Source organism: Delphinapterus leucas, chromosome 9, assembly GCF_059928025.1.
Source record: "Delphinapterus leucas isolate spDelLeu-1000000601 "Yukka" chromosome 9, BTC_Dleu_Yukka2, whole genome shotgun sequence".
In the NCBI taxonomy this organism is placed as follows: Eukaryota; Metazoa; Chordata; class Mammalia; order Artiodactyla; family Monodontidae; genus Delphinapterus; species Delphinapterus leucas.
Genome location: NC_143137.1, coordinates 12614059 through 12636715, shown reverse-complemented (window position 1 = coordinate 12636715; position 22657 = coordinate 12614059). Strand labels below are relative to the sequence as shown.

General features: G+C 42.7%; 1 protein-coding gene across 9 annotated transcripts in view; it reads left to right on the top strand.

Moving 5' to 3' along the window:
• The first annotated feature begins 1040 nt into the window (after positions 1-1040).
• AGK (acylglycerol kinase) overlaps positions 1041-22657 on the top strand; it is a 93271-nt gene continuing 71654 nt past the window's right edge. For 4 of the 9 annotated variants that reach the window (XR_016394268.1, XR_016394267.1, XM_089917298.1 and 1 more), the window contains exons 1-2: positions 1578-2449; positions 6568-6685. Coding sequence is in view for 6 of the 9 variants with exons in the window: in XM_089917298.1 (XP_089773424.1) it covers positions 6585-6685 (101 nt within the window). In the remaining 3 variants the exon portion in view is untranslated. The other 5 variants (XM_022579465.2, XM_089917296.1, XM_022579471.2 and 2 more) reach the window with 5 other exon arrangements.

Here is a 22657-nt window from a genome sequence, read left to right as displayed (position 1 = left end):
CTGGGGGGCGATAGTAAGGATGCGTGTCTTTATGCAGTAAATGGGGAAACTAGACTGCAAGCTCTATGAGGGCAGGGACAATGGGCGGGGGTGGGTGCTGCACAGGAGTGCATCCCCTGTGCCTAGCGCATGCGCAGCACTCAGCAAATGTTGGTTGATCCAGTGATGGATGGGAGAAGAAAAGAAACCTTGACTGACTGGTATGGTGCCCACAGCACACGTGCGGGTGGGGGAACTGGTGGGAGGCGGACAGAGAACTAGAACTGCTCTCTGGTGGTCAGCATGGGCCCTGGCTTCTCTGCAGCTCTCTGGCTCTCTAGAATCTATTCACTACACTGTGGCCAGAGGTGTTTAAAATGCAAACCAGATCAGGTCATTCCCCTGACTGAATCCTCTCAGGGTCTTCCCAGCCCATTCCATATAATGTCGGAACTCCTCACCACCATGGCCCGTCTTGCCCACCCCTCCGGCTTCATCGCTACCTCTTATTGCTTAGTTGTCTCTGCTTCACTCGCACTGGCCCCCGACTTGGTAAGCTGCCTCAGGCTTTACAGATTTTGCACTGGCCGTGCCCTCCTTCAGGTTCTGTTTTCCTCTGGATCTTTGCTTGACCTGCGGCTTCTCGCCTTCAGGTCTCAGGTTAATTGCCCCTTACTCGGAGAGGCCTAACTTAGACGGCCTAACTTAAAATAGTTCTCCCCCCACCCCACTCCTTTTCTATCACCTGTTTTCGTTTTCTTCGTGGTACATAGCACTACCTGAAATTGCCCTGTTCATTTAGTTATTCTCCGATTTAGTGCCAGGTCCTAAAGCAGTGTTTGTCTTGGTAGGCTTTCCATAAAATATTGTTGAGCGACAGAGGGATGGATGATAAGGCTGAATGGATGAATAAATGAGCGATCGAAAACTGAAGGCACCGCCCCCCCCGCCCCCCCCCCCCCCCACAAACATACACACCGGCGCGCCTCGGGCGGCCGCTGCAAACCGCACCCTCCTTGCGCGCCAGGAACCCGCTGCGGAACCCAAGGGCGGCGGCAGCGGTTTCCCTTCAAAGAGCCGGGGAATCTTGAGCGAGCACACAGGAAAGGCAGCTTGCGCGCTGGACCCGTCTTGGTGAGTGCTGCAGTGCCGGGGCGGGGAGCCGGGAGCGGGGCTCGGGGACCCCGCCCGGGCGGGCGGGGAGGGCCCCGGGGCGTGGGGTGGGCGTCGCGACCCGGGTGCGGGCGGAGGGTGGGAGCGAGGGCCGGACGGAACCGCGCGGGGAGGGCTCCCTGCGGACGGCGGGGTTCCTGTTGCCGCTGCGGGAGGCTGGTGGCCTGGGGTTTAGCCCCAGAGCTGCCTTGAACTTGCGTGACCCGTACCCACTTCTCTCGGGGCCGGGGGGAGCGATTCAGCTAACTCATTTGCAAAATGGGGCGAATGGTTTCTGATTGCTTGATGGATTGGTTGATTGGTTCGTTCATTCCAGGTGGTTTACTAGGTTCTGTTTGCTAGAGATGCACAGACAGAACCTGCCCATTGTGGGGTCCCAAGTCTCGTGAGAAAAGCCCCGCCTCATGGTGAGGAGGGTCGAATACAATCAGAATTGGGGAGTTCTTGGGAAAAAAAAACGAAACCCATGCATTTCGGACGAGACATGCAACAGTTATTTATCGGATGGCTATTATGTGCCAAATTTTATTTTTTCAGTAAAAATTTAAGTTTTTACTGAGATTGGGGAATAAGAGTTCTGTTGGGTACTTAGAAGGCATATACACTGCTAGCTAATATATTACATATTTGATGATGACTTAAATCTGGAAAAATTTACAAGGTGCATCCATACCCCTCACAGATGTGAACTTTACAGCCAAATGAGTTAAGCAGAGCAGGTGTATCCTCATTTTACTAAGGAGGAAAGTGCATTCACAGCCCCATCAGATGTGATCTTCGCAGCCAAATGAGTTAATCAGAGTAGGTGTATCCTCATTTTACTAATGAGAACATAGAGACAGGTTAAATGATTTACCCAGGCTCTCACTGCCAGTAAGTAACAAAAGTAGGACTAGAATCTAGGCCTCAAGACCCTTGGACCAGCGCTCTTTCCACTATACTAGGTTGCCTGCATGTTTCCACAGTAGTTTTGTAATACGCAGACCCATTGACACAAAGGGAGTTCCAGTGGGTCATGGGTGGCCTTAAAACAGACTCTTAACGACTGTTAGATTGTTCTCTAACTTCTGTCCTTGCCTTGTATATTTTACCTGTACTCCAACTTTATCTCCTTCACACTGATGAGTCCCAAATCTATATCTTCCATCCAGACAATTTCTCCTGGCTTCAGACTGCTAAGTCCAGACATCCATTGATCATTTCCATTGGATGCGCCACAGGCATCTCAAACTCAATATCTCCGACACTTTTCTTCATGAACCTACAATCCAACTCTCATGATTGAAATCACTATTCAGTAAGTTGCCCAAGTACAAAACTGGCTTGGTTCCTCTTCTCTCACCTCCTACAATCAGTTGATCACCAATGGCTGCTAGATTCTATTTTCTAAAAATCTGCCACATCTATCCTCTCTCTGTCTCCTTTGCTTCTTCCTTCGTTATGTGCCTAGAGATTGTGGTAGAACTTGCTACCGGCTCTCTGTAGCTTTTAGCTCAACTTCTTCGAGCCCATTTTCCATTCTGCTACAAAGTGATCTTTCTACAGTCCAAATGTGATCCTATCACTCACTTGCTTAAATCCCTTCAAGGTTTTTCATCATTTTCAATGTAACATCCAAAGTCTTTAGCGTGGAGTCAAGGTCCTTCCTGATCTTTTCTGAACCTTCCCGACCTTCCCCATCCTTTATCTCCAGACTACTATTTCTCAAAATGTGGTGCTGACCTCCACTAGAAGCATACTCATTAATAATGAAGACGATGATGCCAAAAACTCGGCCTCTGTGCACTGGTGCCGAATTGAATCTTGGAGACAGAGTTTTGGGTGAAGTAGAAAAGAATAGCTTTATTGCTTTGCCAGGCAGAGGGGGACACAGCAGGCTCATGCCCTCAAAAACTGTGTGTCCCAACCCAGGGGGATTTGGTGAGGAGTTTTATAACAGTGGTTCAAGGGCGGGGTTGCTTATAAGGCTCAGGGTGTGCGCAGGGCCTGCGTTCCTTTAATCTGGCCTCAGGTGGTCTTCTGATGAGCTTCTGTGATTCTCGAGGTTAAGCTGTGGCCTCTCTGAAATGAAGGTTGCTTCTTCAAGTAGTTACCATCTTCCATTTGTTGGGGGTTTTAGTTCTGTGGAAGAGCTCGAAGATACTGTTATGTGTATCCCTTGAGGTGGAACCAGGACCCTGCCCCAAGGCTGCACTAATGTTTTTTGACTGTTCCTCCCTTGTCTCTGTATCCCTTCCCTTCCCTGATTAGCAACTGTTTGAACCTGCCCTTTGGAACTCGGAAGGTCTAGAAATGGGAGACACAGAAAGGCTTTCGTACCCAGGAGCCCCACAGGGTCCTGCTCGGTTTCACTAACAGCCCAACCAGAACAAGTCAGAATCTCAGGGGGTAATGCCCAAGAATCTGCATTTTAACAAGTTTTACACTAGAGTTTGAGAGGCCTTGTTCTCACCTTCCATATTTACCCTGCTCTTTATACCTGACTACCCACCTGTGTTTCCCTGAACATACCTTGCTATCATTTATGCCTTTATGCACATTAATCTCTTTAGCTTCTCATTTGGTACTCCTCATTCTCCAAGACCCAGGGTAAATGTCACGCCTCTGGGAAGACTTCCCCCAACCGTGGACCACCGTGTCACCTCCAGTCTACATTGGGTCATTCTTGTGGCTTCTGACAGAGCCATGACTTACCCCTCAGCATCCTTCCCACTGTATTACAATCATAAATTGTGTAATTGTTTTGCATTTGTGGGTTTAACAGTTGCCAGCACTTGAGAATAGAGGCTTGTGCTTCTCTTCCTAGCACCCAGCACAGAGTCTAGCATGCTGAATGAACGAGTGCTTTAAGGTGCGATGGAGAGGCATCTAATTATCACGTGTGCCTTTGGGTTCCTTTGTGTACCATCCTGGACTGTGGCTCTGATTCACAGGCAGGTGGGCTTCCTGGCACTGGCTTCATTGTTGCTGGTGATAAGGATGTGTCTGGCCTTGAGAGGAATTTTAAGCAATGGTAGTGTTAAAGAAAAAAGTATGTAGTGACTCTTGTTAAAGAACGGTCAGGCAGACTTTACTCAAGGGTAGGGAGAGGCATCTGGGTGGATGTAGAGACCACTGCAGTGGTGGCCTTAGAGTGGGGGAAGGAGGTTGGACTCAACTCTGACTCCACCGAGGACAAATGGGGGTTTATAGCCAAGGGGCAGGGTGGGCATCAGTGGATGGAAAATTACTAAGAGGGAACATCAGGGTTAAGGAGAATTCTTGCTAGGCTGACTCAGTAGAGTTCTTGCTGAAGGCAGACCAGAGTGGTAAGATATCCAGGGTGGTCAGATACCAACGGTGGAGGTGGGGGATTTTCACTAAACTAAGTAGGATTCTTGCTCAAACTGGATTCTACAAGGGTGGAGAGGGAAGCCCAAGCTAGGGCCTTGTCCAGCAGAGCTCAGAGGAGCCCGATTAAAGTTAGGTCAAGAAGAGAGTCTTCGTGGTTAAAGGGAGTAATAAAAGAACTAGAATCTTCACCAAAAGCTGAAGATTTTTTTTTCTTGGTCTGTTTACCTCATGCACACAAAGTCATAAAAATTTTCTGTATCTGTTTAGAAAATAATTTATATTTATTTTTAGAAAATTTAGAAAATACATTGCAATTTAAGATGTAAAATAAATGTCACCCATTTTCTCACAATCAAGAGGGAATTACTTAAAGTTTCTGTGTGTTTATTTCTACTGGTATTTTTTTTCATTTATATTCATGTTTGGACATAATTGGTAAATACCAATTCCATAAGGCTTTTTAATCCTGCTAATTTTACTTAACATTATATTTTTAGTTTTTTCCACATCAACAAAAATTCTTAGTGAAAAAAAATTTAATGTAGTGGGGGGAAAAGTGTTCCTTAACCTTCATAGGGTCCCTAGCTAGGTCTGGAAATTAGACTGACAAAGACTGATCAACAGGAGGAAAGCATACACATTTACTCAATATGTTTTACTTGATATGAGAGCCTTCATAAAGAAATGAAGACCCAAGGAAACAGGCCCAAGTATTTTATTTTAGACAGTCGTGGAGGAGCGTGATAGGGTGAAGGGTATGAGGTAATTATAGCAAATGGGAAACAGCAAGGCCTGTGTGTTAGGATTCTTCTTGGCATCCCTTTTTCTTTGGAGACAAATGGATCCTTCCTGCTGGGTATAGGGCAGGCACCTCTCACTGGAGGATTTTATGATCTGTTTCAGGGAAGAAGGGCAAGGTGGGCAGGTGGGCAGGGTGACCTTCCTGCTTCTGCCATTTTCCCGAACTCCTTCCGCTTAAAATATCCACTCTGCAAGGTGCTGTATTTTGGGGTAGCATGTCTTGAACCCCATCACATTCAACAGTTATTTACTGAATGGCTGTTATGTGCCAGGTTTTATTTTAGACACAGGGATACTGCAGTGACCAGAACAGTCAAAATCTTTACTCTCACGGAGTTTACATTCCAGGGGGGTAAGTTAATAAACAAACTAGCACATAAGGATCATCACAGGATAAGTGCTGTGACGAAAAGAAACAGAATAGGTTTATATGGTTACTTTGTTTTTGAGTAAAGTTATGCTAGTTTGCCTTCCGTATAGGAGTGTGTGTCTATCTCATTTTGTCATCAGTGAGTATAATCATTTAAAAATTTTGGTAATTTTATAGGTGAATAGTGATAGTTCTTTGTAATTTGCATGTCTTTGATTACTCAGGAAGTTGAGCATTTTTACAGAGCTATGTGCATTTCCTCTTCATTGAGTTTTCTGTGAATGTTCTATTGAGGGCCTAGTGTTTTCTCCTATTTTGAATAATCCCTTTACATTACTAGTTTGATTACTAATTTGATGATATACACTTTATATATAATGGATAAGCAGACACTCTTTTTTTTATTTTTCCTTATTTTTTCTGGCCGTGCCGCACGGCTTGCGGGATCTTAGTTCCCCGACCGGGGATCGAACCCAGGCCCTGGCAGTGAGAGTGCCGAGTCCTACCACTGGATGGCCAGGGAATTCCCAGATAAGCAGATACTCTTAAATAGCGGTATAATGACTGTAAGGAGAAAGCAAAGACAGGACACCTAGAATTCCCTTCTTCTCTTCCTGCTTCTCTCCCCCTTCCTTCTAAGAAAAAGTGATGAGAGAAGAAAAAAGTATAGTTTAGGTGGAAAGAAGTGAAGAAAGAAAGAAAGAAAGAAGGAAGGAAGGAAGGAAGGAAAGAAAGAAAAAGAAAGAAAGGGTAGGTGGGTGGGTGAGGAGATGAAGATGATGTAACTAGGAAGGAAAAGGAGGGAGGAAGGAAAACATGGAGAGGATGAAAGAACTGAAGACAGTCATAGGGATTCTGCACGATTCCCTTGGACAATTATATTTTTTTCTTTTCTGCCTCTACTAATCTAGCAAATCCCTAAGAGAAGATGACTGTGTTCTTTAAAACACTTCGAAATCATTGGAAAAAAACTACAGCTGGGATCTGCCTGATGACATGGGGAGGCCACTGGCTCTATGGAAAACACTGGTAAATATCTGACAGCCCCCATACCCCCCACCTTCACATGCAACAACAAAACAGTTCAAAAGGGCCTACGGTTAAAATCCTGTTTAGCTGTGCTTGTCTCTGTAAAACAGTGTGTTGTAAAAGGAAAGCAAATGTTAAAACCTCAAAGACAAAGGCTTCTTGTTGTACCCAGTTCTGAAAGATGGAAACTGTATAGAGCTATTAACACTCGTACTTCAGTGGACACAGATTACTGCAGCGAGATCAGAACGGGGAGAAATTGAGGGTCGCCTAGAGAGAGACAAGGGACTTCCCTAGTAATAGTAGAGGGTTGGAACTCACACGTGTCCTTGGGTGGTCCTTCTGTTTCTCGCTATGGTCTCTTGATCTCTAATAGTGCCCATTGCTAGACACTGAGTCTGCTACCTGCAACCCCTGTGATTTTCCTCATCTAACCCATTAGCAACAGCAAAACTAATGAACCCATTAGTTCATTTGAATGAAACTTAGACGTTCAGACCTTTTGTTTGAATAAGGAATTCCAGGCACTCATGGGTTTTATTAGCTTTTCAGGTCTGTGGGGAGAAGAAGGTGCCAGAGCTCCTCTTCTGGATTCACATGGTGATAAGATTTAAATGAACAGCTTTTATATAAAAATTATACGGATTACTAAGAGAGCCGATCAAATTGCAGTCTTTTGGGGATTCAGGGCTACGTCTTAAATATATAGCAACATTCTCTGACATCCGAGTGTCCTGAATAACTGCTTTGTTAAACAGAAAACGGAACAGGCTTTATAATGGAAGTCTCCACGTTGGAAAGGTACTGGTACTTCTGTGAACGTTCTCAATTCACCACTATCAGAGATAATTTATGATGCTCATGGTGTCTACTTTTTGCAGGTGTGGAAAAGATGGAACATTCCCCCCTTTTCTTTCTAAGTCTTCTCAAGGCTAAGCACTTGAATTCCATTAGCTAGCGTATAAAGAACAGACCTAAGAATCTTAAAATTTTAATATATAAAAAAGAGAAGGGCAGAGGAAATGTTTTAACAAATTGTGTATGGAGCATATAATGTTTGGCTTTTCCTCCCTTTTCAAACTATTGGGCTGGCCAATAAGTTCGTTCGGGTCTTTCCGTAACATTTTTCGGCAAATTTGAGCCGTAACATTTAAGCCCTCGAGGAAAGGTTCCTTATACCTCCTGCCAGGGTAGGAACTAGGATTTCCTATTTAGGAGCACCCAGTCCAGGCCACAGCTGGCTTAAGGCGGGAGAACCTCCCACCTGCTGCGGATTATTGCCATTGCTACTGCTGGGTGAAGATGTGAGGAAATAACCGTGTCCCCTGTTCAGGATGTCTTTAAGGTACCATAATAATTTCTCGCCAGCGTAGTCTTGAGACTTTAAAAAAGGCCCATTAAGTCTGTGACACGTCAGAGGCCTCATTCTCAGTTGGATCTGAAACAGCTTGAACTAGAAGTGTAGCAGGAGGCTGGAGGCATCATTTGCTCTGTCTCTACCCTTGACATTCAGGGTTACTGCTCAGAATGCAACCCCCCATTGTCCTGCATAGCTTCCTTTTCTCAGACTTCTCTCCGCATGCTCTGGTGCTATTTAGCACCCCTCCCTCCCCCTTTTAAAAAATTGTGGTAAAAAAAACACTAAAAGGAAATTTACCACCTTGACCATTTTTAAGTGTACACTCAGTAGTGTTAAATATATTCATATTGCTGTACAGCAGATCTCTAGAACTTTTTCATCTTGCAAAATGGAAACTTTACCCCCACTGAATACAACTCCCCATTTCCTCCTCCTTCCAGCTCCTGGCAACCACCATTCTATTTTCTGTTTCCGTAAGTTTGACTGCTTTAGATACTTCGTATGAGTGGAATCATGTAGTACTTGTCTTTTGTAACTGGCTTATTTCACTTAGCATAATGTCCTTATGGTTCATTGATGTTGTAGCATATGGCAGGATTTCCTTCTATTTTTAAGGCTGAATAATATTCCATTGTATGTATATACCACATTTCTTTGTTTATATGTTGATGGACATTTGGGTTGCTACCACCTCTTGGATATTGAGAATAATGCTACGTTGAACTTGGGTGTGCAGATATGGCTGTAACATCCTGTTTTTAATTCTTTTGGGTATATACCCAGAAGTGGGATTGCTAGATCAGATGGTATTTCTGTTTTAAAATTTTTGAGGAGACTCCATACTGTTTTCCATAGTGGCTGCACCATTTTGCAATCCCAATTTCTCCACATCCTTATCAACACTTGTTATTTTCTGGTTGTTTTTTTTTTTTGATATTGGCCATCCTAATGGGTGCGATATGGCGTTCTGTGGTTTTCGTTTGCGTTTCTCTTAATGATTAGTGATACTGAGCATTTTTTCATATGTTTGCTGGCCATTTGTTTATCTTATTTGGAGAAATGTCTGTTCAAGTTTTTTGCCCATTAAAAAAAATCCGGTTATTTGTTGAGTTGTAGGAGTTCTTTAACCTTTTATGAGATACATGATTCGCAAATATTTTCTTCTATTCCATAGATTGACCTTTTTCTCTCTGTTGATTGTCCTTTGATGCACAGAAGTTTTTTTTTTTTTTGTGGTATGCGGGCCTCTCACTGTTGTGGCCTCTCCCGTTGCGGAGCACAGGCTCCGGACGCGCAGGCTCAGCAGCCATGGCTCACGGGCCCAGCCGCTCCGCGGCATGTGAGATCTTCCTGGACTGGGGCACGAACCCGTGTCCCCTGCATCGGCAGGCAGACTCTCAACCACTGTGCCACCAGGGAAGCCCCTACACAGAAGTTTTTAAGCTTGATGTAATTCCATTTGTCTGTTTTTGCTTTTGGTGTCACATCTAAGAAATCATTGCCAAATCCAGTGTCAAAAAGCTCCCCTGCTATGTTTTTTTCCTAGGAGTTTTATAGTTTTAGGTCTTAGGTTTAGGTCTTTAATCCATTTCGAGTTCTTTCCCCAGTGTGTCTCCTAGGTGCCCTTGTCAAACATCATTTGATCATATATGTGAGAATTTATTTCTGGGCTCTCTGTTCTGTTCCACTGATCTATATGTTTGTCTTTATGCCAGTATCATACTGTTTTAATTACTGTAGCTTTGTAATATGTTTTGAAATTAGTGATAGGCCTCTAACTTTGTTCTTTTTTAGTATTCTTTTGGCTATTCAGGGCCCTTTGAGATTCCATATGCATTTTAGGATGGTTTTTCCTATTTTTTCCAAAATGCCACTAGAATTTTGATAGGGATTATATTGAATATGTAGCTCATTTTGCGTAGTATGGACTTTTTTTTTTTTTTTTTTTTTTTGCGGTACGCGGGTCTCTCACTGTTGTGGCCTTTCCCACCGCGGAGCACAGACTCCGGACGCGCAGACTCAGCGGCCATGGCTCACAGGCCCAGCCGCTCCGTGGCATGTGGGATCCTCCCGAACTGGGGCATGAACCCGTGTCCCCCTCATCGGCAGGTGGGCTCCCAACCACTGCGCCACCAGGGAAGCCCAGTATGGACATTTTAACAATATTAAGCCTTCCAATCCATGAGCATGGGATGTCTTTCCATTCATTTGTGTCTTCTTTAATTTCTTTCAGCAGTGTTTTATCATTTTTAGTATACAAGTCTTTCACCTCCTTGGTTAAAATATTTATTCCTAAATATTTTATTCTTTTCAGTGCTATTGTAAATGGAATTTAAAAAAATTTTTCCCCTTTTTCTTGAATTATTTTATTTTTTATACAGCAGGTTCTTATTATTTATTTCATACACATCAGTGTATACATGTCAATCCCAATCTCTCAATTCATCCCACCACCAGTACCCCTGCCCCTGCTTTCCCCCCTTGGTGTCCATACGTTTGTTCTATACATCTGTGTCTCTATTTCTGCCTTGCAAACCAGTTCATCTGTACCGTTTTTCTAAATTCCACATATATGCATTAATATACGATACTTGTTTTTCTCATTCTGACTTACTTCACTCTGTATGAAGTCTCTAGGTCCATCCACATCTCTACAAATGACCCAATTTTGTTCCTTTTTATGGCTGAGTAATATTCCATTTTATATATGTACCACATCTTCTTTATCCATTCGCCTGTCGACGGGCATTTAGGTTGCTTCCAGGATCTGGCTATTGTAAATAGTGCTGCAGTGAACATTGGGGTGCATGTGTCCTTTTGAATTATGTTTGTCTCTGGGTATATGCCCAGTAGTGGGATTGCTGGGTCATATGGTAATTCTATTTTTAGTTTTTTAAGGAACCTCCATTCTGTTCTCCATAGTGGCTGTATCAATTTACATTCTCACCAACAGTGCAAGAGAGTTCTCTTTTCTCCACACCCTCTCCAGCATTTGTTGTTTGTAGATTTTCTGATGATGCACATTCTAACCGGTGTGAGGTGTTAGTTACCTCATTGTACTTTTGATTTGCATTTCTCTAATAATTAGTGATGTTGAGCAGCTTTTCATGTGCTTCTTGGCCATCTGTCTGTCTTCTTTGGAGAAATGTCTATTTAGATCTTCTGTCCATTTTTTGATTGGGTTGTTTTTTCTTGACATAGAGCTGCATGAACTGTTTGTATATATTGGAGATTAATCCTTTGTCCGTTGATTCGTTTCCAAATATTTTCTCCCATTCTGAGGGTTGTCTTTTCGTCTTGTTTATAGTTTCCTTTGCTGTCCAAAACTTTTAAGTTTCATTAAGTCCCATTTGTTTATTTTTGTTTTTATTTCCATTACTCTAGGAGGTGGATCAAAAAAGATCTTGCTGTGATTTATGTCAAAGAGTGTTCTTCCTATGTTTTCATCTAAGAGTGTTATAGTGTCCAGTCTTATGTTTCGCTCTTTAATCCACTTTGAGTTTATTTTTGTGTATGGTGTTAGGGAGTGTTCTAATTTCATTCTTCTACATGTAGCTGTCCAGTTGTCCCAGCACCATTTATTGAAGAGACTGTCTTTTCTCCATTGTATATCCTTGCCTCCTTTGTCATAGATCAGTTGACCATAGGTGTGTGGGTTTATCTCTGGGCTTTTTAATCCTGTTCCGTACATGGGATTTTTTTTTAACTTCCTTTTTGAATTGTTCACTGTTAGTGTATAAAAACACAACTGATTTTTGTGTTTGATTTTGTAAACTTTGCAAACTTTTGCAACTTTGCTGAATTTGTTTATTCTAATAGCTTATTTGTGTGGACTCTTTAGTGTTTCCTACATGTAAGATCACATCATCTGCAAACAGTTTTACTTCTTCCTTTCCAATTTGGATGCTTTTTATTTCTTTTTCTTGCCTAATTGCTCTGGCTAAGATTCCCAGTACTATGTTTAATAGAAGTGGCAAGAGTGGGCATCCTTCCCTTGTTCCTGATCTTTTTTTTTTTTTTTTTTTTTGCGGTACGCGGACCTCTCACTGTTGTGGCCTCTCCCGTTGTGGAGCACAGGCTCCGGACGCGCAGGCTCAGCGGCCATGGCTCACGGGCCTAGCCGTTCCACGGCATGTGGGATCTTCCCAGACCGGGGCACGAACCCGTGTGCCCTGCATTGGCAGGCAGACTCTCAACCACTGCGCCACCAGGGAAGCCCTGTTCCTGATCTTTAAGGAAAAGCTTTCAGTCTTCTCTGTTGAATATGATGTCAGCTGTGGGCTTTTCATATATGTCCTTTGTTATGTTGAGGTAGTTTCCTTCTATTGTCTTTACAAAAAAAAAATCCCAAACTTTTCACATAACAGTCCTCACATTATTTTTTATAATACTATTTTAGTTTTTTCCCTGCAAAAATCTTACCCTGCAGCTGTCTTGAATAGAAGCTGCCCTCCTCTTCAAATGGGTTGTGAGGTGGGGTTGCCATTCTCCTAGCTCCTCGGGACCTATTCCAAACCATTACTCTTTCATCTTCTTATAAAAATCTTTTCTCCTTTGAGGCTCATAATATCTGGCTATATTATAAAACCATAAACCACCCAGCTTTCTGGGATCTCATCTACATTAGACTTAGGCTTTGGTGCCTGGCTTATCAATGTCCTTTTCTCTTTAAGAGAAAAGGGCATTGTTATCTTGTTATCTTTCTGAATGCCCTGAGTGTTTATGTGAACATCCCACCTAACAACACCTTGTCTTTCCTTTCTCTGACTTAATCTATTCCTGGGACTTTAATCCTTTCCCTCTTTCAACTCTCCCCATTCTCACTGGTTGAATGCTAAACCTTGTCATCACTTGTCCTTGTTCCACTTTTGAAAATGGAACTTAAGCATCTGAATCTCTCATTTCGGCCTTCTATTATTCCAGTTTTCTTCCTTTACTCCTCTTTTTCAGTGTTATCAAGACTTCTTGTCCCTTGGGCCCTCCATTTTCTTCCCAATCTATCACTCACCCCTGCCTTCTTCACTTTCTTCCTGTCCTAGATTCCTTGATTCAACACATCACACAATTCATCACAGTTTTTCGTATGTCCTCCCTGGCCTTTTCGCTCTCTCATTTCCTCCTCCTATTTTAAGTTAAACTTTTTGAATAGGTTCTCTCTGCTTCCCTACCTCCTACCCATTCTACATCCTGTGTGGTCTTCTTTTGAGTTAGTCGCACCAGTTTTATTACTCATCCTTTTTGACTGCTCAGCTTTAGACACAGTTGACTCTCCTTGAGACACTTTTTTTTTTCTTGGCTTCTGACTGCCAGGTATCTGTTTTCCCTCCTACTCCTCTGGCCATTCCTTCTCACCTTTTACTTCTCCCTTCTACTCAGGGGTTACAGAGTTAGTTCTCTAAGACTCTGCCCTAGGCCCTCTGCTCACTTTATACCCTCTCCCTGTATGATCTCATCTGCTCACAGTGGCTTTGTTGTCAGCCGTAGGTAGACAGACCACAGGTTTGTATTTCCATAGAGACCTCTTCTGAGCTCCAGACCTATATGTGCATTCGGCTGCTTACTTAACTTGTCTCCATGGTTGCTTCCTAGGTGCCTCAAACTCAACAGACTAAAAATAAAATCAAAAGCTTTCCTGTCACACCGGTTCCTTCTCAGTGATTAGTACCACTCACCATCCAGTTTCCCAAACTAAAAATTTGAACATGGTCCTCCATTCGTCCTTCATCCTTATTTCCCATATTCAGGTTATACGTTCTAAGTGATTTTACTTCTTTTGTATCACTTACTTTGTTCGATTTCTGTTGTCCTTCCTCACTGTTGCTGCCTTTGTGCTCACTACCATCATCTCTGGCCTGGATTCTTACTGAATGCTTTCTGACTGTTCTCCTTGTATCTACTCTTGCCTGTTTCTAATCTGTTTTGCACAGCACTGCCAGAGCAGTCTTTTAAAAATGCAAATTGCTATTGCTTTTAGACTCAAATCCCAAATTCTTACCAACTCTACATGACTTGGCCCCATCTGTAGACAGCTCTAGCTAGCCCTGCCACACTCTACACTTTGGCATATAGAACTCTCAGGCCTTCCAAAGTGGCATGTCCTTTCTGTTTCAGGGTTCCTTAGAGGGCCTTCATACATGTTCCCTCCTGAAACTCTCTTCCCTTCTCTTCTTCCCCAGCCAACTACCATTTCTCCAGGTCTCAAATGTTACTTCTTCCCTGTCCCCTCCAGTCTTGGTTAGGCAGACTTCCTACATTTTCTCCATGGTATTGTGAACTTCTACATAATACTTATTACTATTATAGTTTTTTGTTCTGTGTGTTTTTTCTCTTATATTATAAGACTCTAAAGGCAGGGGCCCTGTTTGTCTTTCTTAGTGTTGTCCCCAAGACCCAGCACATAGAAGGTACTTGAGACATATTGTATTTATGGAGGAAGGAACAAACAAGAGAATGAAAGTCTCAGAGGGCAAAATCTCAACCCTGTTGACCGGCCACTTGTGAATTCACAAACCAGGCTGTTGAATCATCCTGAAGAAAATGATACACTAAACCCATAGTCAGGTGACTCTTCCATTTTCACAAACTTATTTTGAAATAATCATGAATTTCCTCAGTTTCCTGCTTCACCTTCTCCATATTCATTCTTGGACAACCTTAAGTCCTACTTCAAAGACAAAATAAAGAACACTGGGCAGTTACCCCTGCACACACATTCCTGTTCTTTTTGTCTCATTGGATGAGGTTGCTATCCTCCTGCCCAAGGCCAACCCCTCCAACCCTGATCTGCATCCCATTCTTCCTCCTTCATTGGTTATCCTTTTCCTCGCTTGTATCTTGAATCTCATCCTTCCTACTTCTTTCCCCCTATTTGTCAAACTCTTCCTAGCTTAACGTGTCATCTCAGCTGTGGGTCCCCATTTATTTACTGCTCTCTCTCTTCCATTTATACCATTCTTGAGATCTTGCCTCACACCTGCAGCCTCTACCTCCACTTTAGAGTAAGCTTAGTAAAATCTGGTTTTGTTCCCATCATTTGATTGACCCTGTTCTTGATGAAGTCATTAATAGCCTCTTAGTTGTTAAATGAAGTGGATACTTTCAGTCCATATCTGCCACATTTGATTCTCTTTGACCATCTCCTCTTCAGTTACCTTTAGGGTGTCTTTTTGTTCTGCTTGTCCCTTAAAGTTTGGTGTCCCAGGTCCTATCCTCATTCTGTAGACTTCTTAGGTGATCATAACTACACTAGGGTTTTCAGGTGTGGTACTTAAGATTTCAGAGTCATAATGCTTTTTAGCCCATGTCTTGCTTCTCTTGACATCCTATGTGAGTCATGTCCCTGGAGTTGTACCATGCAGCCAGCCAGCAGAATATTCTTTCTAAAAGAGAACTCTGATCATGTCACTGTTCTACTGACAACCTGTAAATGACTCTCCATTGCCTGGAAGAAAAAGACCCAACTGCTTAGCATGGCATAAAAGGCCCTTCATGATCCTGCCTTGTCTTCCTCTCAGCTTTTTTCTGATTCCTTTTCATCCTCCCTCCATCACCCTTACACTCAACCTCTATGTTCCAGAAGTCTTTAGAAAAAGACCTGTTTCCTGTTGTCCCTCTCTCTCCCTTTGCTTGTGTTCTTCCCCCAACCTGGAACACTTGCTCTTCTTCACCTGGCCAACAGCTCAAAAATGTCACAAAGCTGTGTTAATGGTGGCATTATTAGAATAAGAGGAAAGGAAAACAACCTGTGTTAAATAATTACGCTGTACCTGGTGCTGGGCTAGTTGTTTCCGTGTGCATACATGGTCTCATTTAATCCTTAAAATAGCCCTGTGAGAGAGGTAATGTTATTCCCATATATAAATGAGGAAACTGAGGCTCAGAAAAATTAGTAACTTGTCTAAAGTCATATTTCTGCTTACTGGTGAAACTGGGATTTGGACCCAGGTTAATCATGTTCTAAATCCCATGTACTTTCTTTGCTGCTGACAACTTTGAAAAATAAAGCTCACTTTAATATATAAATCCTGCTGTAATTATTAAATGACATTAACTTTTAAATGCCTTTCATATAACTTTATTAGGACTCTTCTATTATGTTCTCATTTCATTTTTCACTGGATAGACTAAAGCTCCTTTATTAAATAGAACACATTTATTCGCATTTAGTAGAGACAAGGTGAAAACTGGACACATCTGCCCAGGGACCAGAGCCCTCATTTCAGAACCTCCCCGGTGCTCTTGGTTGTTCTTTAGTGCTCTCAGCTGTTCTCTGTGGGCCTTTCATATACTGGTCTGACTCCCCTTCTCCTTTTCTCCCTTTTACTCACTGTTCTTTCCCTTTCACTCTGCCTTTCACTTTTCTACCCCCCCCCCCGCCCTTTTCTTAGCTTCCTTACCTGTTTGTAATTTATAGATAAGTACTTTTATTTTTCATCTATTCTACAAAAGTCTTCAAACATACAGCAAACTCGAAAGAATTTTACAGTAAACACCTGCCTACCTACTACTTGGATTCTAGATTTTACTTCATCACTTATCATCCGTCCATCCTCCTCTCAGTCTTACTTTTTGATGCATTTCCAAGTATTAATCATTTGTCGACATCAGTGTACTTCCACCTGAATACTTGACCATGTATATCAGTAATTAGAGCTCAGTATTTGCTTATAGTGTTTTTTCCCTTACTATGAAATTTACATGCAATGAAATATACAAACCTTAAGCCTGCTTTCACTGTGTTTTGTCAGATGCATACATCTGTGTAACCCAGACTCCTAGTAAGATAGAGAGCGCTGCCACCCCTCCAGACGTTTTCCTCATGTCCCTTCATAGTCAATCCCTGTCCCCCACACCCTGAGGCAACCATTATTCTGTTTTTTTCCCCACCATAGATTCTTTTTTTTTTCACTTCTAGAACTTTATATAAATGGAATCATATAATGTAACCTGTATTGTTTTTTGTAAGCCTTCTTTCTCTTAGCATAATGGCTTTGAGATTCATCCATATTGTTTTATTTATCTGTAGTTCATTCCTTTTTTTTTTTTTGCTGGGTAGTATTCTAGAAGATAAGCATAAAAATAATTATAATTTTACACTTATAGAATTTTAAGTTCCTTGTTCTTGATTTCTAACAAGAATATAATAGTGAACATAATATTTTATATTTCTAATTTTAAAAAGCAAGCAAATTATTGTATTATATGTATTTGACTTTTTCTTTCCTTTGAAAGGAAAATAGTGTCTCCTGATACAGGATTCACATGCCAGTAATAATAATTGGCTGTATTTCAATGTTGATTTTAATAACGACCATGGTTTGATAGAGTAAATTTTAGTTTGCTTTTAAGGAAACAAGGCTTTTTCTGCAACAGCTTTGGAAGAAATTGCATATGTTATTGTATCCGCCCCATTTTTGGCTGCTGTCTTTAACTTGTCTTTTGGCACAGGTATTCTTTATCTGCAGGCATCATTTCATGTTGCTGTATTTATAAGTTTTCTTCTCCTGTGGGAATTCCTCTCCTTTTTTTCTCCCTTCCCCTCAGTTTCAAGGAAGAGAACCTGTGAGATTTTTCTCTGCATCATCTCCCCCACAGCAGGTCGCAGCAGTTGACAAGAACAGCAGAGGCTGGTCTCAGGACTCTGGTAAGAGCAACTGAAGAGGAGGAAATGACCCTCTTTGCTGAAAGTAAAGAGAATTTAAGTATTGCTCATTCCTCTTCAAATGCTCTTCCCAAGCTTTCGGGGTTCCCTGGGGGAGATCGAGTTTCAGGCTGTTCAGTTCATCATGTCAGCAGTTACCTGCAATGGTCTTTCTCTCATTTGGAGCCCTTTCAGTAGCAAGGAGCCTGCTAATAGAGAGTAACATAAGAAAGGAGGCACTTCTAACAGTATGACCTTGGGCGCTCTAAGCCTCAGGTTCATCTGTAAAGTGGGGATAATAACAGTTCCTCACTGGACCATTGAAGGATTAAGATAACTGGGAAGCTCTTAGCATGGTGCTTGATTGATACCAGGGCTCAATACATGCTAGTAATTGTGAATTAATTTGATATAATGTATACTCAGTTACTTTGGGAGTTAAAACGAATTACTGCTGGTAACTGGGCAATGAGTGATTCGAGAGACAGCCAATGGGGAAGGAAGACGAGGATCTGCCAGATGGTGTAATGAGATCTCAGCCTTTTATTTATTTCACCTTCCATGGGTAACAAGACAGCTTGGAAAAGTGTAATTTCAAGCGTGACAGAACGTAACCACAGAAGAGGCGGGGCCTAAGTAGTTAAAAGCCGCGAGCTGTGTCGGTACCCTTGTCTGCCTCATTTGCGCTCAGAGTGTTCCTTTCATCACTGGGGGCCTTGTCCTTGCGTGTCCTGGCTCTGGCCTCTCTCCTTGTGATTTTGGCCGGTGAGCCCTTCTGCAGCTTCTCAGCTCATCCTCGTGGCTCAGCAGTTGGCCGTAGCTCTGCTCCTGCTTAGTTCTGGCTCCTGTTTCTCAGCTTCAGCCTTTGGCTCAGTGCTTCTGGCACCACTTCTGCCACCCACCTTGGCCTGTGCCCCAGGACTCCCTCCTGTTTATTTCTGTGGAGCGTCTAGCCTCTCAGCCAGAACCCCTGGTTCCTTCTCGGAGAATTTTAAATCCCACAAACACTATACCTCCCTTAACGTGAAACATGCAAAGCAATTGTGATACTGTAGTAAGTCCCCTACATATGAACCTTCAAGTTGCGAACTTTCAAAGATGCAAACAAGCATTCGCACGTTCCATCATGTAAGTGAGTTCAGGAGTCTGGCGTACATCGTCACATGCGTGCATCCTCTACAAGTGGCTGTGTTTTTGTGTACTGTACGGTACTGTATAGAGTACAGTAGTATAGGATCTTTATTTCAAGCCCAGGATGTCCGGAAGGAAGTGTAAAAGCAGTGGTATAGAGCGGATTGTATTAGTTGGGTACCTAGGCTAACTTTGTTGGACTCACGAACAAATTGGACTTAGGAACGTGCTCTCGGAACGGAACTCATTCGTATGTACGGGACTTACTGTTTAGCAATGGTCCTGGGCCATGGGTCTCTAGGTTTTTATTAATACTGGAGTTTTTTTTTTTCCCTCTGAACAGAGGAACATTAATCTTGATTACTATACTGTAAGCATTGGTGGGAGCCCACCTTTCAAGTTCTGTGGTCAGACAGTTGCTTAGAAGGAAAACTAAATGGTTATGAGTTGGCCTGAGGGGTGTGTTCAGTGTCATTCAATTTTATTGAGAACTTAGTGGCAATAATGATGATAATCACTAACACTTAATCAGTGCTTGCCATGTGTCAGACAGTTCTAAGCACTTTACATTTATTAGCTCATTTTATCTTCCTAACAACTTTGTGAGATGGTTGTTAATCTCATACTAGTGTGAGATTAATAGCCCTACAAAGATGAAGAAATTGAGGGACAGCAAGGTTGAGTAATTTGCCCAGGGTCACATGGCTGGTCAGTGTCAGGGCCCCGATTCAAAACCAGGGCCTCCTCGTCACCTCTCAGAATGGCTCCTGTGTATTAGGTAGCATGAGAGATGAACTATAAACTGAGGTTGTCTTAGGCCTCCAGCCCCATAGGGCGTAAGACGGATGATAGAATGTCGTGCTTCTAATCGGGCTTCCTTCTGAGTCAGTTGGGTCTGGGTTCAAGCCTTGCCTTTGTCACTTGCTGATGTGTGACTTTGGGCAGGTTCTTCAAGCTTGCTAAACTTCACTCTTCTTCATCCACACAGTATCTCACAACATTGTTGTGGCGTTTAAATGAGATCACCACAGTTCCTGGCACACATTAGAAAGAGCAGCTCCTTTTATTATGGATGAATAAGGCACTCCGTGCTGTGTCCTGTTTGAGTGGCACAAAGTCAGTGTTAGGGCGCCTAAGGCAAAGAGGGCTACTTAAACATTGTTTTTTCATGGAAATTTAAAACATAAAAATTCGAGTAGTGCAACGAATCCCCCTGTATTGTCCCCCAGCTTCAACAGATACCAGCATTTTGCTAATCTCATCCCATCTCTCTCCTCTACTTTTTTTTTTTTTTCTGGAATATTTTAAAGCAAATCCCAGATATATCTCATGTCATTTTACCCATAAATACTTTAGTATCTTATCTTTAATAATTAACGAATTTTTAAAAATCACAATACCATTAACATGACCCAACAAAATTAAAAATCCTTTACATCATCTAATATTCAGTATGTGTTTATATTTTGCCTGTCGACCCAAAATTCTCTTTTATGGTTTTGCTCAAGTCAATGTCAACACGAGTTTCACACATTGCGTTTGATGTCTATTCTTTAGCCTCGTAAACTCTAACCCCCTCCTCCTTTCATAGTATTTACTTGTTTTAGCAACCAGGCATGTCTGCATTTGCCCTTTAGAATTTTTCATCCTCCAGATTTGGCGGTTAACTTATACAGTTCAGTGCTGGGCAGAGCCATATCGGAATCTGAGCAAAAAGAAAAATCAGTAATACCGAGTCTGCCTTTATTTAAAACTCTGATATTGTGTTCATCATGGGTCTTTTACGTTCATTTTGATGTTTTAAAATACTGTATTAAAATGTTTCTCTCCATTCCTATGTCTTCCGGTACGCCCTTAAATTTTGGACGTGAGGCAAGTGGTTCCTCACTCCCTTCGTTCTAGTCCGGGCCATGAGTTAACTTGTTTCTCTGTCTCGCCTTTGTCTCGTCCACCGGTGATTATGTCTGGCTTCTGAAGCTTTGCTATTCAAAGCGTGAGCCGTGGTCCAGCAGCACAGCTCACTCCTGGGAGCTTATTACAAATGCAGAATCCTAGACCCCAACCCAGACCTGCTGAGTCAGAATCTGCATTTTAACTGGATCCCCAGGGGGTCTGCGTGCACAGTAAAGTTTGAGGAGCGCTGCTCTGGAGGTGTGATTCCAATCAGGGTTAGTTTGTTTGGCAAGATTTCTTACTGTATCACATCAGGAAGTACGTGGTGTCTGGTTGTCTTGCTTTTGAGGATGTTAGGCTTGATCAGTGGGTTCAGATGTGATCAGCCTGACCCACCTGTTAGAAAGTTGAGAAGTCGATTCCGAGAGCTCCCTGGGGCAACATGGTGAAGAGGAGGGCAGCTAGATGGATTTGAATGTCGACTTACACTTACCAGTCTGCGACCCTGGACAAGGTGCTTCAGTTCTCTGTCTGTAAAATGGGCATCATGGTGGATGCATCTCATTGGGCTGTCATGCAGATTTTCTTAGAACTGGACCTGGCACAAAGCAAGCTCTCCATCAGAGACGGTGCTGCCTTTCTACTTTTCCTTCCTCATTAGAGAAAGCATCTTAACAAAAATGTCTTGAGTGGGGCCTTGCAGACTGGGTGGGACAGTGTTCTAGGTGACATTCATGATTTGAATGTCACTTCTAGGTGACATTCAGAAGTGCACAGTGTATTTTTGGAGATTGGTGAAGAATTTGACTTCACTGGAGTTGTTTTTTTCAGTAGAGTGTGGGGAAAGCCAGATTGGGGAAGGCTTTGACTCTAGGAAGTTTGTAGTATTTGGTGAGCAGTGAAGACTCAGTGAAGATGCTCAAGGAGGGGAGAATGTTGTGAAGTGGAGTTTAGGACATTGAATCCGTCTCCCTGCGCAAGAGACACGGGAGGGAGAAAAGTTCGAAGACTGGGAGGGCGTTTCAGTGGTTCATGTAGAAGGTAGGAAAGGCCAGAGCCAGAGTGGTGGCATTAGGGGGGGAAAATAAAAGGGCGGTTATGAAGCTGTGGCAGTGTGAGCAATGCCTGAGCGTGGGCGCTGTGGGCAGACAGACTTCTGTTTGGTCTGGGTTTCGCTGCTTACTGGCCACGTCAAGTTACTTAATTCCCTTAACCTCAGAGCCTCATTTTCCTTATTGGTGAATGGAGACAGTGACGTCTTGTTTAGCAGGTTACCTGTAAGGATTCAATGAGATGGTGCATGTCACGTGCCTGGCTTAGAGCTGCCACTAGATAAATGCTGGCCGTAATTATTACTAGATGATTGGGTGTCTGGCTGAAGGAGAGGAGGGTAGGAGAAATCATTTTTTAGCTTCAAGTCTAGGATAATTGGTGATACAGAAAGAGGAAGGTTGCCAGGGAGAATTGGTTTAAGGAGGCGGTATTACATTCCCTTTTAGATGTGTTGAGTTTGAGACCCTGACAGGATGTCCAGGGGTAAGTGTGTCAGATTTCAGGGGGAAATTATGCAGGAGCCACACTTGACTAGACCTGTGCTGTTTCTTTTGGTACAGATTATGGTTCCAATAATGCCTTGTGCTTTATTTCTCAGGATCTCTGTGGTTTCTGACCAAGCAGATGTTTTATTTTTACTTGGACATCCATTCACATTAGCCTCTGACTTTGCAGAAGGTAGCAAGGCTCTTCCCCCTCATGGCTTTTCCTCATTCCAGATATTGTTGCAATATGAAGAAAGCAGTTTGTTTTGCGTTTTAGCGGTTTCAGGTTTCTTCTCTCTCTGTCTCTTTTTCTGAGCACAAGCTGATGCTGAAATTTGGAGTATTAATAGGTGCTATTTAAAGAAGTTCATTTATGGGCAATTAAATAACATGCCTGTCAGCCCAGATTT